Raw genomic sequence first — 22,635 nt, 5'->3', positions numbered from 1 at the left:
GGTGTTAGAAGGCTATCCTGAAAATTTCAGCCTTCTAACTGTAAAAAGAGCCGAGTTATTGCAGTTACGGTATTTCTCCCTTAATAGGGTGAAATATCGTAATTGCTGTAGCTTTGGAATCTTAAGGGCGGTTTTGCCTAAATTTCGCATACATCTGAATGTTGGTTAGCCGCTTCAGTCCTGAAAATTTCAGCCTTCGGTCCAGTTAACGGTTGTTTACAAGTGTAAAAGCAAAAACAACATTTAACCTAACTTAAACGGTACTGAAAAAAAATTGCTGGCATTTTGTTTTTTAAAGAAATTGCATAAATACCGCTAATTTTCACAGTTACACAAAATTCATTTAAAGATCAATTTTTTTTAGTTATTTTCTATTAAATTGTGGTTTTTTGGTAAAAAAAAAGTCCAAAAGCACAAATTTTAGATAAAAAGACATCCAGGAAGTCTAAAAAGTTAGTTGGCTTCTAACCTTCTTAGTAAAAAAGCTTCAAAACAGTTTAAAAAGTAAGAAGATTTCATGACAAAATAAACAAGCTTTTTGCTTCAAGACAATTAAAAAAATAATAAAATAGCTTCAAGACTAAATTAATTTCGAGTAAAAAAGAGTCAAATTAGACAAACAAGTCAGAAAAGTCAATTTCAACAAAAATAAAATTGCTTTAAAGCAGTAAAGGAGAGTAAAAAACCCGAGAAAACAACCGAGTTCTGACCATTTTTCTCTTGTTATGCCAAAAGAATGGGCATTGGGACTATATTTTTGAATTTTCTAGGAAAATTAGGCAACTGCGCTTTCAGTATTTTGTGATCATTAAATAGGGGGGTAAAAAACGATCACAGTGAGTGCTTGCAGCATGCTGAAAGACCAAAAACAACCGAGTTCTGACCATTTTCTTTTGTTATGCCAAAAGAATGGACATAGAGACTATATTTTTGAATTTTCTGAAGCTACTTGGCAACTGCGCTTTCAATTTTTTGTAACTATTGGATAGAGGACTTAAAAAGGATCACAGTGAGTTTTTACAGCATGCTGAAAAGCCTAAAATAACCGAGTTATGGACATACTTCTCTGGCTGTGCCAAACGAACATACATAGAGACACCATTTTTGAGTTTTCTGGAGATATTTGGCAACGGTGCTTTTAGTTTTTTGCGAGAGTTGGTTGGAGAACTTAAAGAGCATTACACTGAATTTTTACAGCAGGCTGAAAGCCCAAAAGTAACCGAGGAAATCTTCATTTTGAAACTCCCTGGAGAAAAATTGGCAACTAAAGACTATTTGGTTTTTTACAAGTTATTGAAAGCTAAAAAATAACCAAGTTATGACGTAAAACCTGAACTATTAGCACTGTCTGGCGTCTGCTCGGTTTAGCAGCGTATTTAAGCACTTTTCTGCCTGAAAGGAAGTGATATTTCAGTGTTTTGAAGCTTTTTAAGGTCCTGAAGGCTAATTTTAATGGTTTTGCCACCAAAAGACCACAAAAAAACCAAAACAGAACAACTTGTGAGGTATCAAAGCTTAAAGGTTAATACATTTCCGCTAATAATCTAATTACTGAAGCCGGTGGGTTTTTTTTTAATGAGAAAACGTTGTACAGGGGCTCTTTTGACTAAAAATTGTAAAAAATCGCTAAATTACACTAATTTGTCGTTTACGGGGTATACAACGGTGCCAAATATATTTTTTTTAAACCTAAAACGGTATTGTATAATATAAATATACGCTGCAGTCTTTTTTTAATTTATTTTTTTTTCTGTTCACATTTTAAGTGAATATGTGCCGAAATTTCGTAATTATTATTATTTTTTATAATTAATTATTTTATAGAAGCTCTTCTACTCAGCTTAATAACAATAATGTTGTCTAAATTAATTTTTTTCAACAAACTGATACTTTTTAGATACTAAAATAGAATAGTTTTAATTAATTTTTGTATTTATGTAATCTCTGTGGTTGTGGTCTGTCCTGAAAATATCTGAGTTAGTGGCTAAAGACCGTCATGGGGTGCTACCGAGAAAAACGACAGTTACTCAGAGCTGAGGAAACCCAAAAATCAGAAATCTTCCCGTTTAGTGCATGTTCAAAACATTATAAAACACTTTTATTCATGTTGGAATAGCAAAAACTGTTTTTAAACCAGTAAACATTAATTTATCATGTTGCAATAGGTCAGGGCGTTTAAAAGGCAACAATTATCATGTTAAAATCGTTATAAAACCCCAGCAAAACACTTTTATCATGTTGGAATTGAAAAATGTCCAAGTCAGAAGACTTGTCTAAGAAATTGAATAAAATATCTGAAAAAACTACTCTTCGAGAAGATTTGACTAATTTGGAACTGAATTGAAGGAAAAATGTCCCAGAAGAGTGAAAGGAATCGCTATACTAGGGGGTCAAAAAGCTCAGGACAGTCATGGTGGAAGAGCAGAGTCAGAGGCAATTTTCCTTAAGGATTCCACTAAAAGTGGTGATTCAGTGAAGAAAATGTGAGCATGTCTGTGGACTGGTTTCCCCTTCAGGGAGCTTCCGTGCAATCCAGACTTAGCTCCCCAGGACTTTTAAACACTCTGAATTAACAAGGGAAACAATCAGGACAGACCACACAGTTGCCAGATTGTGGTGAAAATCAAAATCAGTTCAAGGAAAACCTTCGTAAATATCCATTCTATATTATCATCTATATTTAAGTTCTTTATACATACAATAATTCTTCTGTTTCCATATTCTTTTTTTTTTTAATAATAATTATTTAGATCGTAAGTAACTCTTGAAAAAAAGAAGAGCACCACGCGCCAAAAATAGTAAAAACCCACGTCAGTTAAGCGGATGATACAGTCTTCTATAATGATTATAATAGTTCAGCTAATTTGACTAAAACTAAAGTGATTTCTGTTGATTTTCTCTATAAATATCTGATAAATTCACGTAATTATGAATTAATTATTAGTTTAAATATTCGTACAAGAGCTTTAAGGTTCTAGAGTAAAAAGTATAAACTGGTCTGTTAGTTGTAAAGGAGCAGTTTGCTTATGGCTGATCCTAACCACTCCAATGCGTGGAAATTACCTTAAAAACTGATTTGTTGGTGTGATGAGCAGTTTGGATACAACCGAGACTGTCCAGCGAGCAGACTTAGCGCCAACAGACCAGCGGGTGTCTTTACTATTTCCGAACATTGTGGGCGTGTAGAAACCTTCAAAAACAACCAAAATGAAGGCAGAAAACCGCAAAGAGACTCTCAAAGCACCTTCATCAGTAAACATTATTTAAACTCACTGTATAGAGATAACAAAACGGTGGGTCCCACCTAAACAACAACAAACAAGAAGTTGTACTTTTTTAAACCAGGGCCTGGTTCAATTTTTTATTATCACAGTCCCATGCGGTTTTCTGCTTGTTGAGGCGATTAAAATTACTTTAAATAAGGTTAGATTTATGCGTGTAAGGCCGATACATCAAGGAATCTGCAAAGAAAAAATGAGTCACGATTGTGGTTGTGGAGGTTTGGCGGGGACTTACAGTTAGCTACACAGGGTTGTCCGCCGCTGCTGGTAAAGTTTTCAACTGTCCACGCTGAACAGCTCCTTGTGCAAGGCAGGGAAGTCCAGGTGGGGCGCGGATCTCTTCAGTTTACCCAAAGCGTCCATGTGAAGCATACTGATTTCCCTAGAAACGAAAATTCATTGGTACAGGGTGATTGGTTACGTTTGCTCTCTTTCTTGAACTATTGACTTTTTCAAAAAACGCTATACAGGGTGGTGAAAAGAGAATTTCAAAAGCTAACTGTCAAAATGACAATGGAGTAGTTTTTAACATCCTCGTTTAGATATTTGCGTCTCGTATACAGTGTGCCCCAAATTGAGCAACAAACTAAACTTAAAATGTTTCAAATTGGACGAACTTGGAACTTATATGTTGTTCTTACCTTAGATTAGGTATTTTAGTAAGCAAGGCATCACAAACGGTCACATCACCCTTGATCGGCATGGTGTGGTTCCGGTCCAGTTCCAATTTAAGCGCTCGCAAAACGGCCTGATTCAATCGTCCAATTTCGGCGATTCCTTTCAGTCCTGGCCGATCTAAAACAGAATCAGCTGTAATGGAAAAAAGACCAGTTATCAGGCACCGTCCTTCTCTAGCACACTCAAAAAACAAACACATGGAACCTACCTGGGGATAGAAGAACACAAGCGGAGTACAGAGCCAGTTCGGTTTCGGTCAGTTTCAGTTCGGCCAGTCCTTTGGACACTTCGAACACGCAACTGATCAGCTTCATTTCCGCCGTGTCTGACGTGAAGAAAGCGTCTTGGGGCAACATCGTGTCGCCGTAGAGGACACGATTGTGGGACAGGTCCAGGTAGCGCGACATTCGGATTATTGCCAATTCGAAACTTCCTGTTGAAGAAATACGGTTTAAATTTGTCTTACGACTGTATCAAAAACAAGCTAGAATTGTAAAATCTAGGCCATGGAAAAAAGAAACTAAAAAAGAGAAAAAAGACAGTGACGGTCCTGCTAGCATAGGTTAGAAGTTTTGAAGCCTAGAAACCACTTTTAACCTTACGAAACTAGGATTAGATGCATTAACTCAGACGTAGGGAATGTTAACTGAACTCTGGGAAACCTCAGAGCACGGTTTTGAGCTGGAGACTCATTTCCAGACCCAAAAACTATCCGCTTTGCCTGTGACTTAGATAATAGAGAAGTTCTAAGGTCAAACAAAGCTTTTAGATCTAGAAAATTGAAAACCTACAAGCTGGAAAGCTATACTGAGACTTGAAACTGAGCTTTCCACGAGCTCTTCTTAGGCTAGAAAAGACAGCCCAGAAGGTTCTGAGGCTAGAGACAGCCTTCAAACCTATCCAGCCATGAAAATGGGTTACGATGGCCGTAATACTTGTATTAGAAAGAGTTCCAGATATGTGGAAAGGACCAGACACTGTCAGAATCCTTTGATGAACAGTCAAAAGTGAATAATTCATGTGTGGAAATGGATTGGGGACAAATCAAAGAACTTTCTTAAGTTCAAGGCAACAAAAGGGATCATCTGAAGATTGGTGGACACTGAGAAACCCCTTCTGAGATCCAGATGAACGATTTTGGGGTCTCTGACAGATGAAACAAAGGGAAGAACATTTGCCTGATACCCAAAAATGTGTAGAGAGGAGGCAGAACCACAAACCAAAGAGATTTCTCAAGTCCAAAACAACCAAAGGGATCATCTGAAAATTGATGGACACTGAGAGGACTTCTAAGCACCAGATGGACGATTTTGGGTCTCAGAAGAAACAAAAGGAAGAACATCTGTCTGACACTGAAAATTTACCATCTGAAACGTCCATCAATCTTCAAATGGTTGGTTGTCTTGTACTTAAGGAATCTCTTGGATTTGTGGGGCAGGAAAACAATTCAAAGAGATTCTTAAAGTCCAAGGCACCCAAAGGAACCATCTGAAAATTGATGGTCACTGACTGACTTCTCAGTGTCCACCAATCTTTGGATAGTAAATTTGGTTGTCTTGGACTTTGGTTGGTGGTCCTTTCTTCCTCCTAACCAACTGTACTCAATCATTTGGTGGGAACATCCACTTGTGCCTGTCCAGGGATCTCGCAAAGGCTTCTGACAACCTAATTTACTCTGTTGAACACTAGAACGCATATACTCGCCTGCTTTGAGCAGCACAATCTGATCGTCCTGACTGAGCTTCATGAAACCAGGCACCATCTTGGCAAATTCGATAATCTGCTGGATGATTGTGGTCAGTTTTTGGGCGCAGTCCAGCCACAATTCCTCATGGGCCATATTCTGATAGTAGAGCAATCGGGTGAGATCGTGGGGCTTTCGGAACATTTCGTGGATGTGCTCGATCGAATACAAACAAGTCCGAGTGTGCGCATCCGATATTGTTTTCGACAACAGTTCCGATATTTGACTGGGATCTGAAACGCCATTGAATCAACCAAACTCATCATCACACTGATTTCACATTAGTAACATGCAAAAGCTCCCAAAATGGATGAATGGAAAGGGTGGAACTTACTGGGTAACACCACCGGATCACATTCATCCCCCCCACCATTATTGCTGACGTGTTGTTGTCCTTGTCTGGCTGACGTGCCTTGCCCCACTGGCGAGTTTGCGTACGTGGTGCTGTCCACGTAACTAGGCACCTGTAGCCCGTCTACGCTCTCTTGTTTCACCGAGATCACCTGATTTAGATCGTTTTGATTGTTTTTGCCTTTTCACCTTAACTCTACGTATTGTTGCATTGTTTTCCAGCTTAACCTAACCTGGACACTACCCTGTTTAGGAATAAAACAGTGCTTAAAGTGCTCTTTTAAGTTTGAGTAAGACTGTTTTGAACATTGCTTTGCCTTTGGTACGCTGGCTCCCTACCATCTCAGTTGGTAACCGATCAAAGTACAATTTTTTTCTGTTATTACGGAATGGTGTAGCTACAAATCAGCGTTTACAGCACTACTCCAAGTAGAGTAGTTTTTGCGTAGTAATTTATTGAAACTTGTAGAGCTACTAACTTTGATTTGTCTCCAGTAGACAGCTACTTCCCTCTTGGCCCGCTCTGGCCTGATTTCCTAACAAAACAAAATAACAATTTTTCCTGTGATTACTAGATGGTATAGCTACAAATCAGCGTTTAAAGTACTGAGCTAGCCATTCTAGTTTGAGAGTAATCATATTTTTTGAAAACTGTTGTTTCAGTTCAAACTATAAACTTTGTTTTGGTGTAGTCACGTGAAATTTGACAGCTGTCACTTTAGAGTGACAACAGTTACAAAGTGTTTGTGTAATCCGCAGTGTAATTCGACAAAATGTAACAGATGTCACACTCAAATATGACAAGAGCTACACACAGTCAAACTTGAGATTAGTGTCAAAAACTGAAATTTCTACTAATCAAAGATGCAAGCGAATATCTCAACGGATTTTTGACTCAAACTTTTAACAGCTATCAAGCTTGACAGAAGTCAAACATTTAAAATTTACAAAATTTCACCAACTAGAGATTGGTCGATTTCTCGCAAACGTCTAAATGGATATGTAATGTTCAAACTTTTGACAGGTGTCAAACACGGTTAGATATGTGATTGTACTAAATTTGACAGCTGTCAGACTGAATTACAGAGTTGTGTGGTAAAAAACTGCAACAATACGTAGACAATCAGTTCTGATCCCGACGATTCTGCGGTACGTTTCAAGTTTCTGGAATCGTACTAACCGTAGTGCCTCCGGATAGACTGGTGGACGAGTTGGTTTGCGTAATGCGTTTAAACGGTCGCGACTCTGGTGATAGTGGGAGGGACGTGGAGGAGGTTTTCGCCCCTCCACCTCCTCCACCACCACCACCCCCACCACCATTGGTTGTGTTAGTGCCTGAGATACGATTTTGAGGTTAGTTTCACCGATGCACATGCGTGTTAGTGGAAGCTGGCACGAAATAATCGACTGACCTGTAGTTACGACGTTGGCCATGAGGCTGCCGGTGTCGCTGAGAGCGTCCAGGCCGGGACGAGGATCGTAGGCCGTCGTGCTGTCCACGTAGTCGGCCGAAATGTCATAACCGATCGTGGAGGCAGGCACTTGGGTCTGTCCTGGGTAATACGCGGGCGTGTAGGACCCCACGTCGTTGTAGGGTGGGTACCTAGAGAAAAGTGCAAAAAACACGGTTATTTGGAAAAATTCGGAAGGGGAACAAAAGTAGAGAATTTTAATTTGCTACCAAAACTTCATAATGATATTTTGTCCTTAAGAGCCTCAGAAAGGAGATATTTACAAAAGAAAGTTGAGGGGCAGCAAGGTGGCTCATTTACCCCAAACTTGACAAAATTCGCAGAAATGTTAAGAGACCAAAGTTGTAGAGAATTTAATTTCCTACGAACACCCAAGAATAGTATTTGGTCCTTAAGGGCCTCAGAAGGGAGTTATTTGTCAAAAACTGAAACCCTGGATCTGTAACAAAAAACCTAACATTGATTTTCAATATCTCAGAAACCGTATAGGGCTCGGCATTATATCGGCCGATGCACGTCATTGATGTTTAGCTTTGCCAGATATTTTTTTTATCATTAAAACCTGAACTTTACATCAATTTTGTATTTATTTATTTTTTATATACAAGTTGACACAGTTTTTTATTTTAATAACAATATCAGTCAATATGGAGGTTTCTTCCCTAATCCTTTTGAAAATTGCTAAAACTATACAGGTGTGGTAAATCCAAAACCGACCATAGGAAAACCGTGTAACTGACAGAGAAACGTAGATAATTGCATGCGTGGGACAAAGACAGAAAACGAAAAAAATACCAAGTAGGCCATATTTTCAGTACGTTGTTGCCAAAATCCAATACCGTCGACAAAATGTATTGGATTGGTATTGGATTTTGGCAACAGCGTACTGAAAATATGGCCTACTTGGTATTTTTTTCGTATTCTGTCTTTGTCCCACGCATGCAATATTTCCTACGTTTCTCTGTCAGTTACACGGTTTTCCTATGGTCGGTTTTGGATTTACCACACCTGTATGTTGTGCCTCTAAAAGCAAAATCAAAGTAGCTAGTTATTTTAATTTCATATTGTATTAAAAAGTTACCTTAGACCTTAGAAACCTAATAATTTATTATACTATTTATGTAATTAATTTAAAAATCTGTATGATTGCAAACACATATTTTACATACAACTTTGTGAAGCACTTTAGACAATCATTTTCATCCACCAACAAAGACTTGTTTATTTTTGAACTTTTGATAAATATTTTCCATGATTCTTCTACAAAAAAGTGTCACCAAAAAACAATAATGAACAGGACATAAAATAAATAAAACCACTTACTTTGTTCATACATCTCCTATATTGAGATTCAATTAGTGGGGACTGCCTGTATACCTATAAACCTATTTTAGGTGAACTCAAGGAAATGCATGGCTTTACTTTCTGGGATATAAGGCTCACTGTGGGAACAGTCCAACCCGCTGTTGATAAACAAAAAACTCTAATGTAATAATTTTTGTGTTAGGTACTTCTCTCACAGCAGCCAAAAGGATGAAAGAACCTCGGTGATCTCGTTCAGGTTCAAAAAACGATATTAAAGCAGGGACAAGCTGCTGGCTTTGTTTACCTAAAGCCATGTTCATTAACATAACCACAACTCACTCAGTCTTAAACACCACAATAGTAATTAATATTATTATGTGTACACACACCAACGCACGAATTAACTATTAACTGCTCAATAAATAATGCCTCCTATTTAAAATAGAAGATTCTTAAGTTCTTAGAAGTAGCAGTTGTTTTTTATCTTCTTAGCAGTATAGACAATTTTCTATCACAACAAAAACAGCAAACTGTCAACGTCAACAGGCAATCTGGCAACAGCGGACACAACTCGTTAAACGGTCGAGATCAAGAAGGTCGTCTTCGTATTATATCTGCGTTCGTTGAAAAGGCGCGTGTGAGAAAGAGAGCGCGACAGCCTGCAACTAATCGCTACGCAATACGAATGCATTTTCAAAGCGTCAAACTCTCTGATGACGTGCATTGGCCGATATACTGCTGTACATTTTTTATATACAGTGCGTTTTTTTTAACGCGCAACATAGGATTTCACGTGTTAAATTTTTAAGCCCATGTTAGACCATGTTATTTTGGAACTACAGGTGTAAAACTTGACAAGTGTGTCTTCAGTACCCTGAAGCTTAAGTACAACCACCAATTCGGTCTAAAAAGGGTTTACGAACTACCAAAAAGTCATCTTCTTTCGAAAAGATTTATACTCCCTGTATATATGGTAGGTGTTGTTTTTGATACTGACAGGGCAGATAGCAGGTAAACATACATACAGGGAATATGGAAAGATAAAATATGTTCCAAAAAAGATGACTTTTTGCTAATTTGTAAACACTTTTTAGACCGAATTGGTGGTCTTACTTAAGCTTCATGGTACTGAAGACACATCTTTCAAGTTTTATACCTGTAGTTCCAAAATAACATGGTCCAACATAAGCTTAAAAATTTAACACGTAAAATCCTATGTTGCGCGTTAAAAAAAACGCACTGTAGAACATGTTAGGTCAAATTGAAGCTCAAGGTGTGCAGAATCAACAGATTTGATAATATACAGGGTGTCCTATATGAAAGAAACCTACTTTTTGGACAATTAAGGCAAAAGGACTTTGACCGTAAATATCTCAGAAACTGTTCACTTTTTGGCAAAAAAATATACCTGTAATGAAAAAAGTACTTACCCCCCGTTGTAGCTGTGATGCAGCTGATCGCTACTAGAGGGCGTTTGCTGCTCAAACACTGAACTGTCAGGCGCAGAATCGCTTTGAGCCCTTAATTGCGCCCGGTGGAATCTCACCTCGTCTTCGACCTTTTCCCGTTGTTTTTTGGACATTCGGCCAAATTTTACAGCTGTAAACAGAAAAAAGTTACATCCTGTCCTTTCCCGTAAGGGGCTTTTGTTGCTGTTTCACTATTCCCATGATTTACACAGTTAACCACACAGATGTGGACGGTGTGTAAAGCAATTACGGTTAAAATAGGCATGTACGCGTAATGTATATTGTTTTAGGAGCAAATAAACTTGAGTGAAACATGTACAGGGTGCTGCATTTTCGATGGTTTTACGGGGTACAGAGAAAACGGTAATAGATAGAAAAAAAGTAGCATACGTGTTCTGATCTCTTTTTCTGAGCTGAGATGACTGGAGAAGAGTGGGCTGCGCAAACTTCTTTTGTTTCAAAGATACGGGGGGCTTTTGAAAATTGGTCATTTTGAAACCTCCTCTGTATTTCATTTGCTATTAAAGTTATCAAAAAAGGAACAACGGTTTCCGGTAGAACTTTTGACGTAGAATCCAATGGCGTAGTCAGTTTTTTTCTATTACGTTTAGTTTCTGACATATGACAGTAAGTTATATTTTTTTTAATGGAACACCCTATATATTTTTAGTTCATTTAATTCTGTTGATTTTTACTTTTTCAACGGTGTATTAAAACATATAAGTTTGTAAACGTTAATCTTGGTAATTAGAAAAATAGCGTTTCCTTAACAAAAAAGTGCTAAATAATATGTATAAAAATACCCACAGTCGAAACAAAATTTGGCTATGTTCATATTAACATGTTATATATCGTTTATAAACAGTTTTTTCAACTTCTACCTTAAAAATAGTAGAAAATAGAAATGGCCACTTTTCTTATTAAAGTGACGGTAGAACTGTTTGTAACTTAGATTTTTAATAAAATTTATTAAAAATATTTAATTTTCTGATGTGTTAGTTTATATGATTTCGGATTTTGTTTGGTATTTTAGATATTGGCCTTTTTTTAGCTAAGCAAAGGTCCTTTTTTTAAAATAACAGGATTAACCTCTACAAACTTATATGTTGTAATACACCGTTGAAAAGGTAAAAATAAACAGAATTAAATGAACTAAAAATATATAGGGTGTTCCATTTAAAAAAATATAATTTAGTGTCATATGTCAGAAACTAAACGTAATATAAAAAAACTGACTACGCCATTGGATTCTACGTCAAAAGTTCTACCGGAAACCGTTTTTCCTTTTTTGATAAGTTTAATAGCAAATGAAATACAGAGGAGGTTTCAAAATGACCAATTTTCAGAAGCCCCCCGTATCTTTGAAACAAAAGAAGTTTGCGCAGCCCACTGTTCGCCAGTCATCTCAGCTCGGAAAAAGAGATCGGAACACGTATGCTACTTTTTTTCTATCTATTACCGTTTTCTCTGTACCCCGTAAGACCATCGAAAATGCAGCACCCTGTACAGTTATGGTTGTACGTTTATGTGGGTCAATTGCACTTGTTTGGCGCCCTCTAGCGGTCGAACCGTTAAAGATTTTGCCGTAAAGTGTGGGTATTTTTGGAAAGCTCGCACTGTGTACTACAATTTTTCAGTGACTTTTCCACGTAGAACCTCAAATAACGGAGTTATTAAGGGTGACCTAGAAAGTGGCAACATGGAAAGAGCGATCAAAAACTGTCAAAAAATGACGTTTTTGACAGGACTTTTCGGTTAAGACGTAAATCACAGCAGTCACAACTGTTCAAAAACATGACATTTTCATAAAGTTTGTTCAGATTTGACTTGCTCTTTTAAAGCACACTGGAAAGACTACTAAATATTGAAGTCAAGTCACAAAAAATTCAAATGTCAACTAAGAATCGTGTCGTTTGACAGACACTAAAACGTCAATCTTAGGTCATAAAATACCAAAAATACAAGGGGTGACAACTTTGAACCTTTTGGCGCTGGTTGATAAATGTCCTTGTAAAATTTGGACGTTTGACAGACAGGTCAAGTGATTCTTGTAGTGTGACGTGAAATTTGATTTTTTTTTTTGACATAATAACGGATATACAGAGTGGTACTCACCGTCCCGGCTCATACCCAGTCTGAGGCACTTTTGTAGGCGGCAGTACTGACACCGATTGCGATTCACCCTGTCTACGACGCAATTTTTGTTCCTCGGACATTGATAATTCACCACCGAGCTTTGAGAACGCCGAAAAAACCCTTTGCAGCCCTCGCAAGTGATGACGCCATAGTGCACGCCACTGCTTTTGTCTCCGCATACTTTGCATGGTATTATCTCTATTTGTGCTGCAAACAGAAAAAAGAAATACTAAAAAACAATAACACAAAGAAAGAGATTAAAGTTGAACGAACAAGACCAGCTGTCAAATCACCGGAGTTATAAACTGTCAAACTAAACAATCAAAAATCAATTAAATTTTCATTGAATATCAACCGCAAAGCTACTGAACTGTTTGATAAGTGAATCCAGGATTAACCTGTCAAAAATTTAACTGTCAAACTGACAAAATAACCGAGTTATGAGCTGTCAAATTGAAGTAGTCAAACTGACTTGAACCGGTTTAAGCCCAGAAATTAGTTGTGACGTAAAAAACCCTCCCATAAATCTATAATGATTTAATTTAATTACTTACAATAACAAATAATTTAATTTTATTCTAAATAATAGTTTTGCAAATTAAGTAATTAATGGCCTCGGCTAAAGTATTTTAAAAAACAGTAATTTAATTAAAAAAAAATATTATTTATCATGTCATTCTAGACACTTTGGGCTTACTTATTCTGACACTTTGTGTAAGTAATTTAATCACTTTACTTAGAGCGCTTTCCGTCACCATTTTGCCAAGAAACTAAACGTGGCAACGTCGCAAATTCTAATTAGGAAAAGCAAATAATCGATTCACACGTAAAATACCACATTAATGAAAAGGTTATTGAACTGGTTGGCGCTTTTATGTAATAACAAACAGTTGAAACGTTATAATCAGTCTTATTAAACAATTAATTAAAGTCATTTATCACTGAAATACATAAACTATTCGCCTGCTTGATGTTTATTGTGATTTTCCAGCGATTTGATTGACCGTTACGATTCAACAATAAAACCTACCAGAAATTGACCGAAAGTAATTAAAATTTTAAATTACTTGAAATTTTTAAATTATTTATTAGTAATGTGTTAATAATAATCCTAAATTTTGCATTAAACTACAGAAAAATTCAGTAACAGAAAGTAATTAAATTACTTGAAAATGCTGTACAAGCATGATGTGATTAAATTTTTATTAAATTACTTTCTTTATAGTAATTGTGCTTTGTTGTAAATTGTTGACACTTTTAAATTACTTAAAAATTTATTAATTACTTAATTTGTACAAAATAATTAAAACTCTGTATTACTTTTACTTATTTTTGTTAATGTTAATGAATGTTTGGGCACACTGAAAGTAATGTAGTTTTAATTACTTAGTGTGACACAGACAAAGAAGTAATATAAATGTTTTGTTCGCTTATCCGATCATCACCACTGTAATATCTGTGAGAGGCTCTCTCTGTGAGAAGAGTATAAATTTGAAAACATTTACACTTAATCTACAGGGTTAAAGCAAAAATCAAGGCCATAATTCATAAGATAACTTTCTTATGAAGCTTCAAAGCTTCTGGTGGCCTGCCAGCTCTCAAGACTTGGATCCGCTTGGGACCTTTTTCGGGGTTTTAAGCAAAAAGGGTGGTACCTCTTATAGAATTAGCATTCTTCCGTTCTTCTGAGTCCAAATTTTGGGGTGGGGGAGTGGACGAATCCACCGAACTAGTCTCTCTATACAAATCCCTTCCGTTTTCACTAACTACTCCCCACGTATCGTTTGTATTGAATAAATCGGGAAAATTATCCATTTTTCACTAGTCGCACTGACACAAAACGAAAAACGACCCCTGTACCTCAGGAGGCGCATGGCGCAGGTCCGAAACGATCGCCCGATCTGAGTCTGAGTGAGCGCAATTCACTAAATTACTGAAAACACTGTTTGGCAACGTTTACACTTTGGGCCGCGTAAATTACGTCAATCTCCATCGCTGTGTCGCGAAACCTGTTGAAATTGAACAAGCAGAATGCACCCCCCACAAACTTATGACGCAATTAATTAGGTTTTATGAGAGAAATTTAAAATGGCGGCCTAGGACGCCATTTTGTTTAATCTAAAAGCTGTTCTACTCTCGTTAATTTGCCAAAATTTGACGTTTCAAGTGTCTTGAAGATCTTTTACTGTCTTCAGATTGTCAAAAAGTGACTTCGTAAGCTTCGTTACTGCCTTAAAACTTTCTATTTGCCTTCACAGTGTCAAAATTGACTTTGTAAGGTCTGTTATTGTCTTGAAGCTTTCATATTCTCTTCAGATTGCCAAAAAGTGACTTCGTAAGCGTCATTACTGTCTTTAGTTTTTTTTTTATTATGAATGAATTAAGTTAGGTTAGGTTAAGACATTTCTGACAAAACGCCAAAATTTTGATGGATTAGTGAGGTTAAGGTTATGGCGCAATGATTTCAAAGTATGTTTTCTCAAGTCAAAATTGGAAAATTGACTTGAAAAAGGAATTAAAAGTTTCTTCTCTCAGGCGTCCTAAAAATATACCCACATGAGTTGATTGATAACACCGTTTGGCCGCTAGAGGGCGTCAAATTTCTTTCACCATAAAATTACATATTTTCGATTCAGTTCATCAAAATCGGTTTTATTTTTGTTTTAGGGACAATTTTTGGTTTTTAAATCGGTCAAATGTTGGAATTTAAGTCATAACACTTGAAAATGTACCTAAAAATAGAAAACTTCAAATTTTCAAGTCAATTTTCGTGTGTTTGGCGTCAAAATTGGAAAAATGACTTGAAAAGGGAATTTAACTTAAAAATGCATGAAATAAGCAGCAAATCGACAACAGCGCTAATAAAAATAATAATGGAAAGATAACCGGTCAAGTTTTCTTATCAAACAAAAAAATGGCGGCGGCGCGCATTTCGCAGTTGCTGGCGAGAGTAACAAAAGTCAATGAACCGCCAAAAGTTTCGAGCTCGAAAGTTTATCGAACTTTTGGTTCGGTGCCGGTTTATTTACCTTTTTCAACACGTCATCCGTTATGAATTTGTCAGAGTTTACCTAATTCGTTTTGTTTTTTAACAAAAGTTTGAAAATTTATTAAATTTCTACCGATTTCCCACCGCTTATCAGTAGATGATGAGTGCGGGTCAATGGCTTTTTTAGAAATCATTGTGCAATCCTCCTTAACCTTACTAATCAATTAAAGTTATTGTTTTTTTTTTTTCGGGAATGCCTTAACCTAACCTAACACGTTAACGACCGTGTGCACCATATTGGTGCACCGCGTGACCCTATTTACAGAGAGACCAAAACCACGTTTACCACTTTGAACTGAAACTTTGAAAATTCACCACAAATTCAGTTTTCACGTTCTTATACAGTAAAAGAGCTTCAAAACAACAAAAGGAGTTTTATCATTAAATTTTGACAAACCAACTGTTTTGAACATCAATTAAACAAGACAGTATTTAAACCTCGATTTAAACTTACCAGAACAATTATGACAATTTTAAGACTATAAAAAGAGCTTCAAGGCACTCATAAAACTTTCAAAGACAGTAACAAAGATTGGCATAATTTTTATTTAACATTCTGAAGACAGTAAAAGTGCTTTAAGACCCTAAGAACATTTTAAACGTCAAATTTTAACAAACTAACTATAGTAAAACGTTTCAAACATCAATTCTAAGAATCTTAAGACAATAAGAGAGCTTCAAGACAATAATGAAGCTTACCAAGTTAATTTTGACAATTTGAAGAAATAAAGAAAGCTTCTGAGCAGTAATTAAGCTCACAGACTCAATTTTTGACTATCTGAAGACATTAAAATCGACATTGCAACTACTCAAAATGACTGATGATTTTAGTTGCTGAAATCGATGGAATGATGAAATTGAAGATTTAATTAAAATTATACAAAATGCTGAAATTGGTAAAATCAAGACTTGGACAGTTACTAACAAAGTTGAAATAGACCCTTACTATTCTGACAGCAAAATGACAGTTGACTGTCAAAAAAAGTATACTGTAAAGTGTGATTTTGACAGTCATTTAATATTCTTTTAATAAAAGTAGTTTCTATTCATTAATTATAAAAAAAGTGAAAATAAGCTGAATACGGCACTGGTTTTTTCGGGAAGAATAGTTCCGTATGGAGGCGCGGTTCAAAAGCCATTGAACTCGGGGTTATTCACTTTACAACCCGAATATTTCAATGTAGAGTCTATTCTGGCAGACTTTTCCTTAAAAAAATTAAATTGCCTGGAAAACAGGGGCGTATCAGCCCATTTTTTTCTTTAGAAAAAAATAAATAGAAAAAGTGGGGTTAATGACCGATTACACCCAAATCACTGATAACAATAAACTTTCTGTGTGTTTTTATATATCACTGTACTTACATATGTATACCTACAGTGCTTTATATAGGTATATGTATATAGTTATAGTGTTAATATTTTTTAGTGTGGTGTAAATGGGGGTATACTGCACGAAAGTGTCACGTGTTTGTAAGGGGTGGTTGACAGCACTGTAATTAGTTGAAATTACTGTAAAAAAAACAAAATGGTGGATCTACTGGTTGGTAGAAAAAAAAACACTTCCGCACTTAAATTTGGTCACACTTTCACTTTTTTTGCACTGAAAAAAAAACACTCGACCGTGCTGTAAACGCGGTTTTACCGCACGCATTTTGTTTTTTTTTTCACGTAAAGTGTGCCCTAGCAAATTGTCCGCGTATCTGTGTTGTGTAGTAATAAGAGAGACACCGGCTACGACCGGCTTCGTAGCGCCATCTTTGTCTGACGCGTACCGCCAGTAGCGCCATCACTGTCTGACGCGTAACGTGACGCGTCGCCGTGACGTAGTCGTCCCCCCTCCCCCGCGCTTTTGAGTAAGCGGGTTCGTTCACCTTTCAAGCTGTATAAGCCGTATGACTATATATTAAAGCGGTGTTGCCGTTGTTAGTGGATTCTTCCGACAAAAAAGATTTTTTAAACTCTGATTAATTCCATTTCCGTTATTTGAATAGATAAAAAAAAGTGTAAATAAGGAAATTTGTAGAAAATTTAATCCTCTACAAGATTGTATTAGGTGTTTTTGCCTTTAAGGGCCTCCTTAAGGAGTTTACAAGGTGACTGAGTGCACTAAACACCTTTTTTTTAAGTCCTATGCTTAGTTAAGTTAAAGTTTTGACGTGTTTGACAGGTGTCACATGTCATATACATTGACATTTCAACTTTCAGTCCATAAGGCAATTAATCTTAACAGTAAAAAATACATTTCAGTCACGTTACGTAGTGAGTGATTTTTGACAGTTGTGACGTATTTGAGCGTTATCACGTGACGCAAGGCGTTGTTTCCAACTGACATCTCTCAGATTGCGACTAAAAAATTTGTAAAATACCCTTTTTCAATGTGGTAGGACAAGTAGAAAAGTCTGTTTTAGATTTTCGATTGACTTTTGACTGTTTTGTAGGTTTATTGGTGGTCACGTGATTACATCATATCATCCTAAAGCTGTCAAACAGTGGAACTGTCAAATTTCCTGACAGTACATGCCTGGCCACTTTACGTTAACGTTTGACAGTTGGGACGTGTCTGAAAGGTGTCACGTGTCCGCGAAGGCTGAAATTTTCACAAAACATAGCTAAAACATGAATTTAGTTTTAGTAAAATTGGGAACGTGCAGTAAAAATTACCAGAGAAGACACTAGTGTGAGTACCCTAAAATTGATTGCTTCCAACCTAATTAGACAAGAACAAACCGTTTTTTCTGGAGGTAAAAATAAAAAAAAACACGAAAACGCTATTAATATAATCGGTCAAAAGTTCGGGTAGGTCCGCAACCAATCCTAAAGGTGTCACTGACACTAACCGAGCATAATTTGGGAGTTTGTTCACCTTTTGCGAAAACAACCAGAATTTCCTGGCTTAAAAAAAATTGCGCAACAATCAATTAAAACCCTGATGATGCCCTAATCATAAGGGAAACAGAACATTCCCGGGAGAAACGTGATTTATCACATTTACGGAGGTAAACGACCTCCGAATTCGGCCGGAGTCATTGACACTTAATAAAATTGAAAAACTGCCGCATAATAGGCCTACACACCGAAATTTCTGGCAGTGGAAATGGTTAACGTCTGCAAATAAAAATTTTAATTGACGTTTTATTAACACATTTTGAATAATAGCAACCGTTCAGACCAGTCAGAGTGGATGTGGATTTCGAAAGCTTAACATCTGCCCCATCTTTTGTTTTCTATGACGTTTTGACGTAACTTGTCACATAAGGAAGTAATTTAGGGTCAAAGCAACGAGTGAGTGTCACGTGATACTAATGACGTACGTTACAACTGAAAATGATGAAAACTAGTTGGACAGCTCCATTAAGCTATAAATTGCAACTGATTCAGCTTTACAAAATTGTGATTTACAGCTCTATGGAGTATTGAGTGATTATTGACAGTTTTGACGTGTCTAACCGGTGTTACTTGACACCTTTTGACAGCTACGTCAATTTTGTGAAAATTGTTAGAAATGTTGCTAATCTTGAAAATTTTGATATAACTTGACTTTTATGCAACAGAGTACATTTTAAGAGATAAATTATCAAAACTGCCAAAACTAGAAATGTCATGCCTTGCTTGAAACTAATGATGTCATTTTGAAGTGAGAGCTGTCAAAACCTTATAAGTAAAACGGTTTACTTAGACTTAGATAAGCCAGTTCTCCTTCACCATCGTGTCGGAAATTCCACTAACCAGCAGCAAGTTTCAAGTCGATTTTTCTCGTTTATCGCACGGGACTACTTTATATCATTGGATAGCTTATTTTATTATTATTCCTGACAGTATTCTTAGCAATTCAACGCAAAAATGACGTCTCTATCTAGTTTAGTTCCTAAGATCTTGATTTAATTCTGTTTAAGTGCCTTTCTAGCCTATTTGCTTGATTTCTACTCTGTGAAAACCATGAAGGACTTAATGTATGACTGTGATATGTTTTTCCTGACAGTATTCTTAGCAAATCAACGCAAAAATGACATTTTTATCTCGTTTAGTTTCCAAGATATTGATTTTTTCCTGTTAGAGTATGTATTCATTCTCGTAATTTGAGAAAAACAAAACAACTAAATATGTGGCTGGTTCTGATGTTTTTGGAGCCAAAATTAGTTGCCAGTGCCCCACGACAGGTGCACGGAAACGAGAAACATTCACAGACAATTGAGAATGTAGGCAAAACAAAAAACACGCAAATTTTCACTTGTTTCCAAAAATGCATTTTTGCGTTATAAGAATTTCCTCGGCCTGCGCGACTTAATTCCCTTTTGTGAAATGTACCGCAATAATTGACGTTTGTCTCTTTAAAATGGTAATTAAAAGCCGGTAACGAACGGTCCGTTACACCAAACAGCCCAGACGTGTACGAACGCCTTTAAGAAAAAAATCGAAACACGTAAAGCATGTAACAGTCCCATAAAACACTCACGGACATCGGATCTAAGCCGATATAGCGGCACATACACGTAATATTTCGGTAAGTAGGTCACTGAGACTAGCTGGCTAGTTGGGTCAATGCACCGCGTTTGCTTACGACAACGTTGCCACGTCTATGAAATTTTCATTCAAATTATCAGAATAGAAAAAACAGCTAGCAACAGATTTGGTTTTTTTGACACTTAACTGTCATTTTCTCACATGTCATTCTAGACTATAAAACTTTCTAGATCCAATCTAGAGCATTCCAGTGCCTATATCATCATTTCCCGTAAAAATTCTTCTAGAACGTCTCCGGAAGATTATTAAGTCTTCTTTCATAGACTATCAAAAGAAAACTTAAAGGATTTTGTTCTGGATTATTTAGAAGCTTCTAGAAGTTTTTCAGACAAAGGAACCTTTTAGTATTGTTGGAAAAAGATCTAGAAAAGGCCTGGAAGGCACTAGAATGTATATCTCATCTAGAGCTTGTCTGCTTCACACAGTTTCGCAGATTTGGTTTTTCTTACACTTGATGTGCTTAAAATTTAATCTATTTCTAAGGTCTTTCCAGAAGAGTTTTTACACTCAAATGTCATTTTGTCGGTTATAGAAGCTGCTAGGAGCAATCTAGAGCTTTTGAGAAGTTTCTGTAACACCATTTCGCTAAAAAACTCTTCTAGAACGCCCTCAGAAGATTATTGTACCCTTTCATAGATTAGGAACGTTTCTAGAGGTCTTCAAAGCAATCTCACTGGTTTATGTAAGGTGAATAAATGTTATTGATGATCCAGCAACTTCTAAAAGCTTTACAGACATCTAAACTAGTTTTGACTCAAAGGAACCTTTTAGAATTGTTGGAAAAAGATCTAGAAAAGGCCTGGAAGGCACTAGAATGTATATCTCATCTAGAGCTTGTCTGCCTCACACAGTTTCGCAGATTTGGTTTTTCTTACACTTGATGTGCTTAAAATTGAATCTATTTCTAAGGTCTTTCCAGAAGAGTTTTTACACTCAAATGTCATTTTGTAGGTTATTCTAGGTTGTAGAGCTTCAAAAGCCTCAAAAAACTCTTTAAAAAAGAAAATAGTAATTTAATCACATCCTTCTTCTTCTTGATTTGGTTTAGGTTAAAGTTTTGGAGCGCTGTTGCCATATTTTAGATTTTTCTTCAAAACAACTAGATTCTAAGGAAAATTTTCAGGTTTTTTTGCTTGAGACTAACGGTAAATCAATTTGGCAACGTTGTAGTTCGTTTGGCTTGCAGTGTGGTGGATGTAAACAAAATATCCCGTTGCGACGAAGAAGCGCCTTAAAATAATACATTTTCCGCTTTCAGCTACTCCACACTGTAAACAAATGATTTTAACAGAAATAATGGGGAATATACAGAGTGTAGTAGAAAATCTTTGTCCATTCAATAGAACGTAGTTTTTTGAGGAGTTACAGCAAAAGTGTAAATTAGAGAAAGGTCTCTAATTGATTAGACATTCAGGGGAGTTAGATCAAAAACTGTCAATCACTTCATCTATAAGTTTTTACATCAAAATCTTTATTAAAAGTAGTTTGTTCCTATATTTTTGACTGTTTTAAGGGTAAATCAACTGCCTCTCACTGACTGTCTTCTAAAGAAACTTTACCAAAAAAATGTTTTACAGTATTTTGGTTGGGTGTTGTTTCTGTGTTTGCCACTTAGTTACCACTAAATTTCACTTGAATATTCATATAAAAAAAAAGTCACGTGATGGTAATATCGCTGATTTGATTGGTTTTTGGGCCAACAAGCTAATCACTGACCAGATCTATAACACTCATGAGACTTACGTAATTTGAAATTAATTACACCCAGTAGATTTTTTACAAGCACACGTCGAGGGAATTATAATAAATGATGCAGGATTTTCGAGCCTTGGAAAGAAAGTTGTCTTGAATGACTCGAGGGAATCTACAGAACAGTTGCGAAATGAAATGTTAACAACTTTACGTACTGGTGAAAGTTTTTTCGTATTTACGTAATGTGCTTTTATAGTTTGATGGTGGAAAAGGTGAAAATTCCAGTAAAACAACCCCAAAAACCCACCGAAAGTAGCTGCACTAGCAACCATCAACCTATCAAGGTCCATCAATTTACCAAATATGTCCACCAAAATAACTAATTTGGAAAGTGACTTTTTTTTCTCTTCTTGTTCCAATTATACGGTGAAATGTATGAGAGTGACAGAGACAAAAAAAAATTGAAAGATGGTTGGTTACAAAGTGAAGATTTAATGTTACTGTAGTAAAAGTCATAGGAAGGCAACACTTTTCATAAAAATTCCGATGGAAAAGTAGTGAAAAAACCACTGGCAACGCTGCAAATAACCTGAAACTCTCTCGCAATTAAAGGCGAATTTTTAAGGTTTAAAAGACAAATAATATTTTTCAAGACATTTTCTTGAGTTTGAAATCAATTTTTAGGACTAGAGACTTGGAAGTACTCTGTAATCCATAAAAACTAACTTAAAAGGCATATTTTAAGTCTTGTATTAATTAGTCTGAAAACTGACTTGAAAGGCTGTGTTCATGCTTCCAAGAACTGTTTTGAAGCAAAAAAAAGTTTCTGAAACAGTTTGGGAAGCTGTAGAATTGACCTAGAAGGCTCTAGAATACATCCAAAATCTGCCTAATCCAGTTAGCAGATTTGGGTTTTTTTGACATTTACTTTACTAAA

The 22,635-nt window shown here is 36.3% G+C and overlaps 1 protein-coding gene and 1 long non-coding RNA gene across 9 annotated transcripts in view; both read right to left on the bottom strand.

Annotated features, from left to right (window-relative positions):
* Nucleotides 1-22,635, bottom strand: part of LOC145737944 (putative nuclear hormone receptor HR3) — a 49,772-nt gene continuing 27,137 nt past the window's right edge. For 2 of the 8 annotated variants that reach the window (XM_081992788.1, XM_081992789.1), the window contains exons 3-12: nucleotides 12,416-12,643; nucleotides 10,262-10,430; nucleotides 7,467-7,657; nucleotides 7,235-7,389; nucleotides 6,038-6,206; nucleotides 5,660-5,936; nucleotides 4,168-4,388; nucleotides 3,923-4,091; nucleotides 3,517-3,663; nucleotides 1-3,461 (exon numbers count right to left, since the gene is read on the bottom strand). In XM_081992788.1, the coding sequence (XP_081848914.1) occupies nucleotides 3,558-3,663; nucleotides 3,923-4,091; nucleotides 4,168-4,388; nucleotides 5,660-5,936; nucleotides 6,038-6,206; nucleotides 7,235-7,389; nucleotides 7,467-7,657; nucleotides 10,262-10,430; nucleotides 12,416-12,643 (1,685 nt within the window). In that variant the 3' untranslated portion in view covers nucleotides 1-3,461; nucleotides 3,517-3,557. Of the gene's footprint in view, nucleotides 3,462-3,516; nucleotides 3,664-3,922; nucleotides 4,092-4,167; nucleotides 4,389-5,659; nucleotides 5,937-6,037; nucleotides 6,207-7,234; nucleotides 7,390-7,466; nucleotides 7,658-10,261; nucleotides 10,431-12,415; nucleotides 12,644-14,091; nucleotides 17,255-22,635 lie in introns of those variants that run through there. The other 6 variants (XM_081992785.1, XM_081992786.1, XM_081992787.1 and 3 more) reach the window with 6 other exon arrangements.
* LOC145737967 (uncharacterized) lies at nucleotides 8,472-10,098 on the bottom strand. Its single transcript, XR_014180537.1, has 3 exons — nucleotides 9,038-10,098; nucleotides 8,850-8,989; nucleotides 8,472-8,786 (listed from the first exon to the last, which is right to left on the bottom strand). It is a non-coding gene; the product is annotated as an uncharacterized LOC145737967 (long non-coding RNA).

This window comes from Ips typographus, linkage group LG14, assembly GCF_016097725.1.
Source record: "Ips typographus isolate SLU linkage group LG14, UJ_Ityp_2.0, whole genome shotgun sequence".
In the NCBI taxonomy this organism is placed as follows: domain Eukaryota; kingdom Metazoa; phylum Arthropoda; class Insecta; order Coleoptera; family Curculionidae; genus Ips; species Ips typographus.
This window is presented reverse-complemented; position numbering and strand designations above follow the sequence as displayed.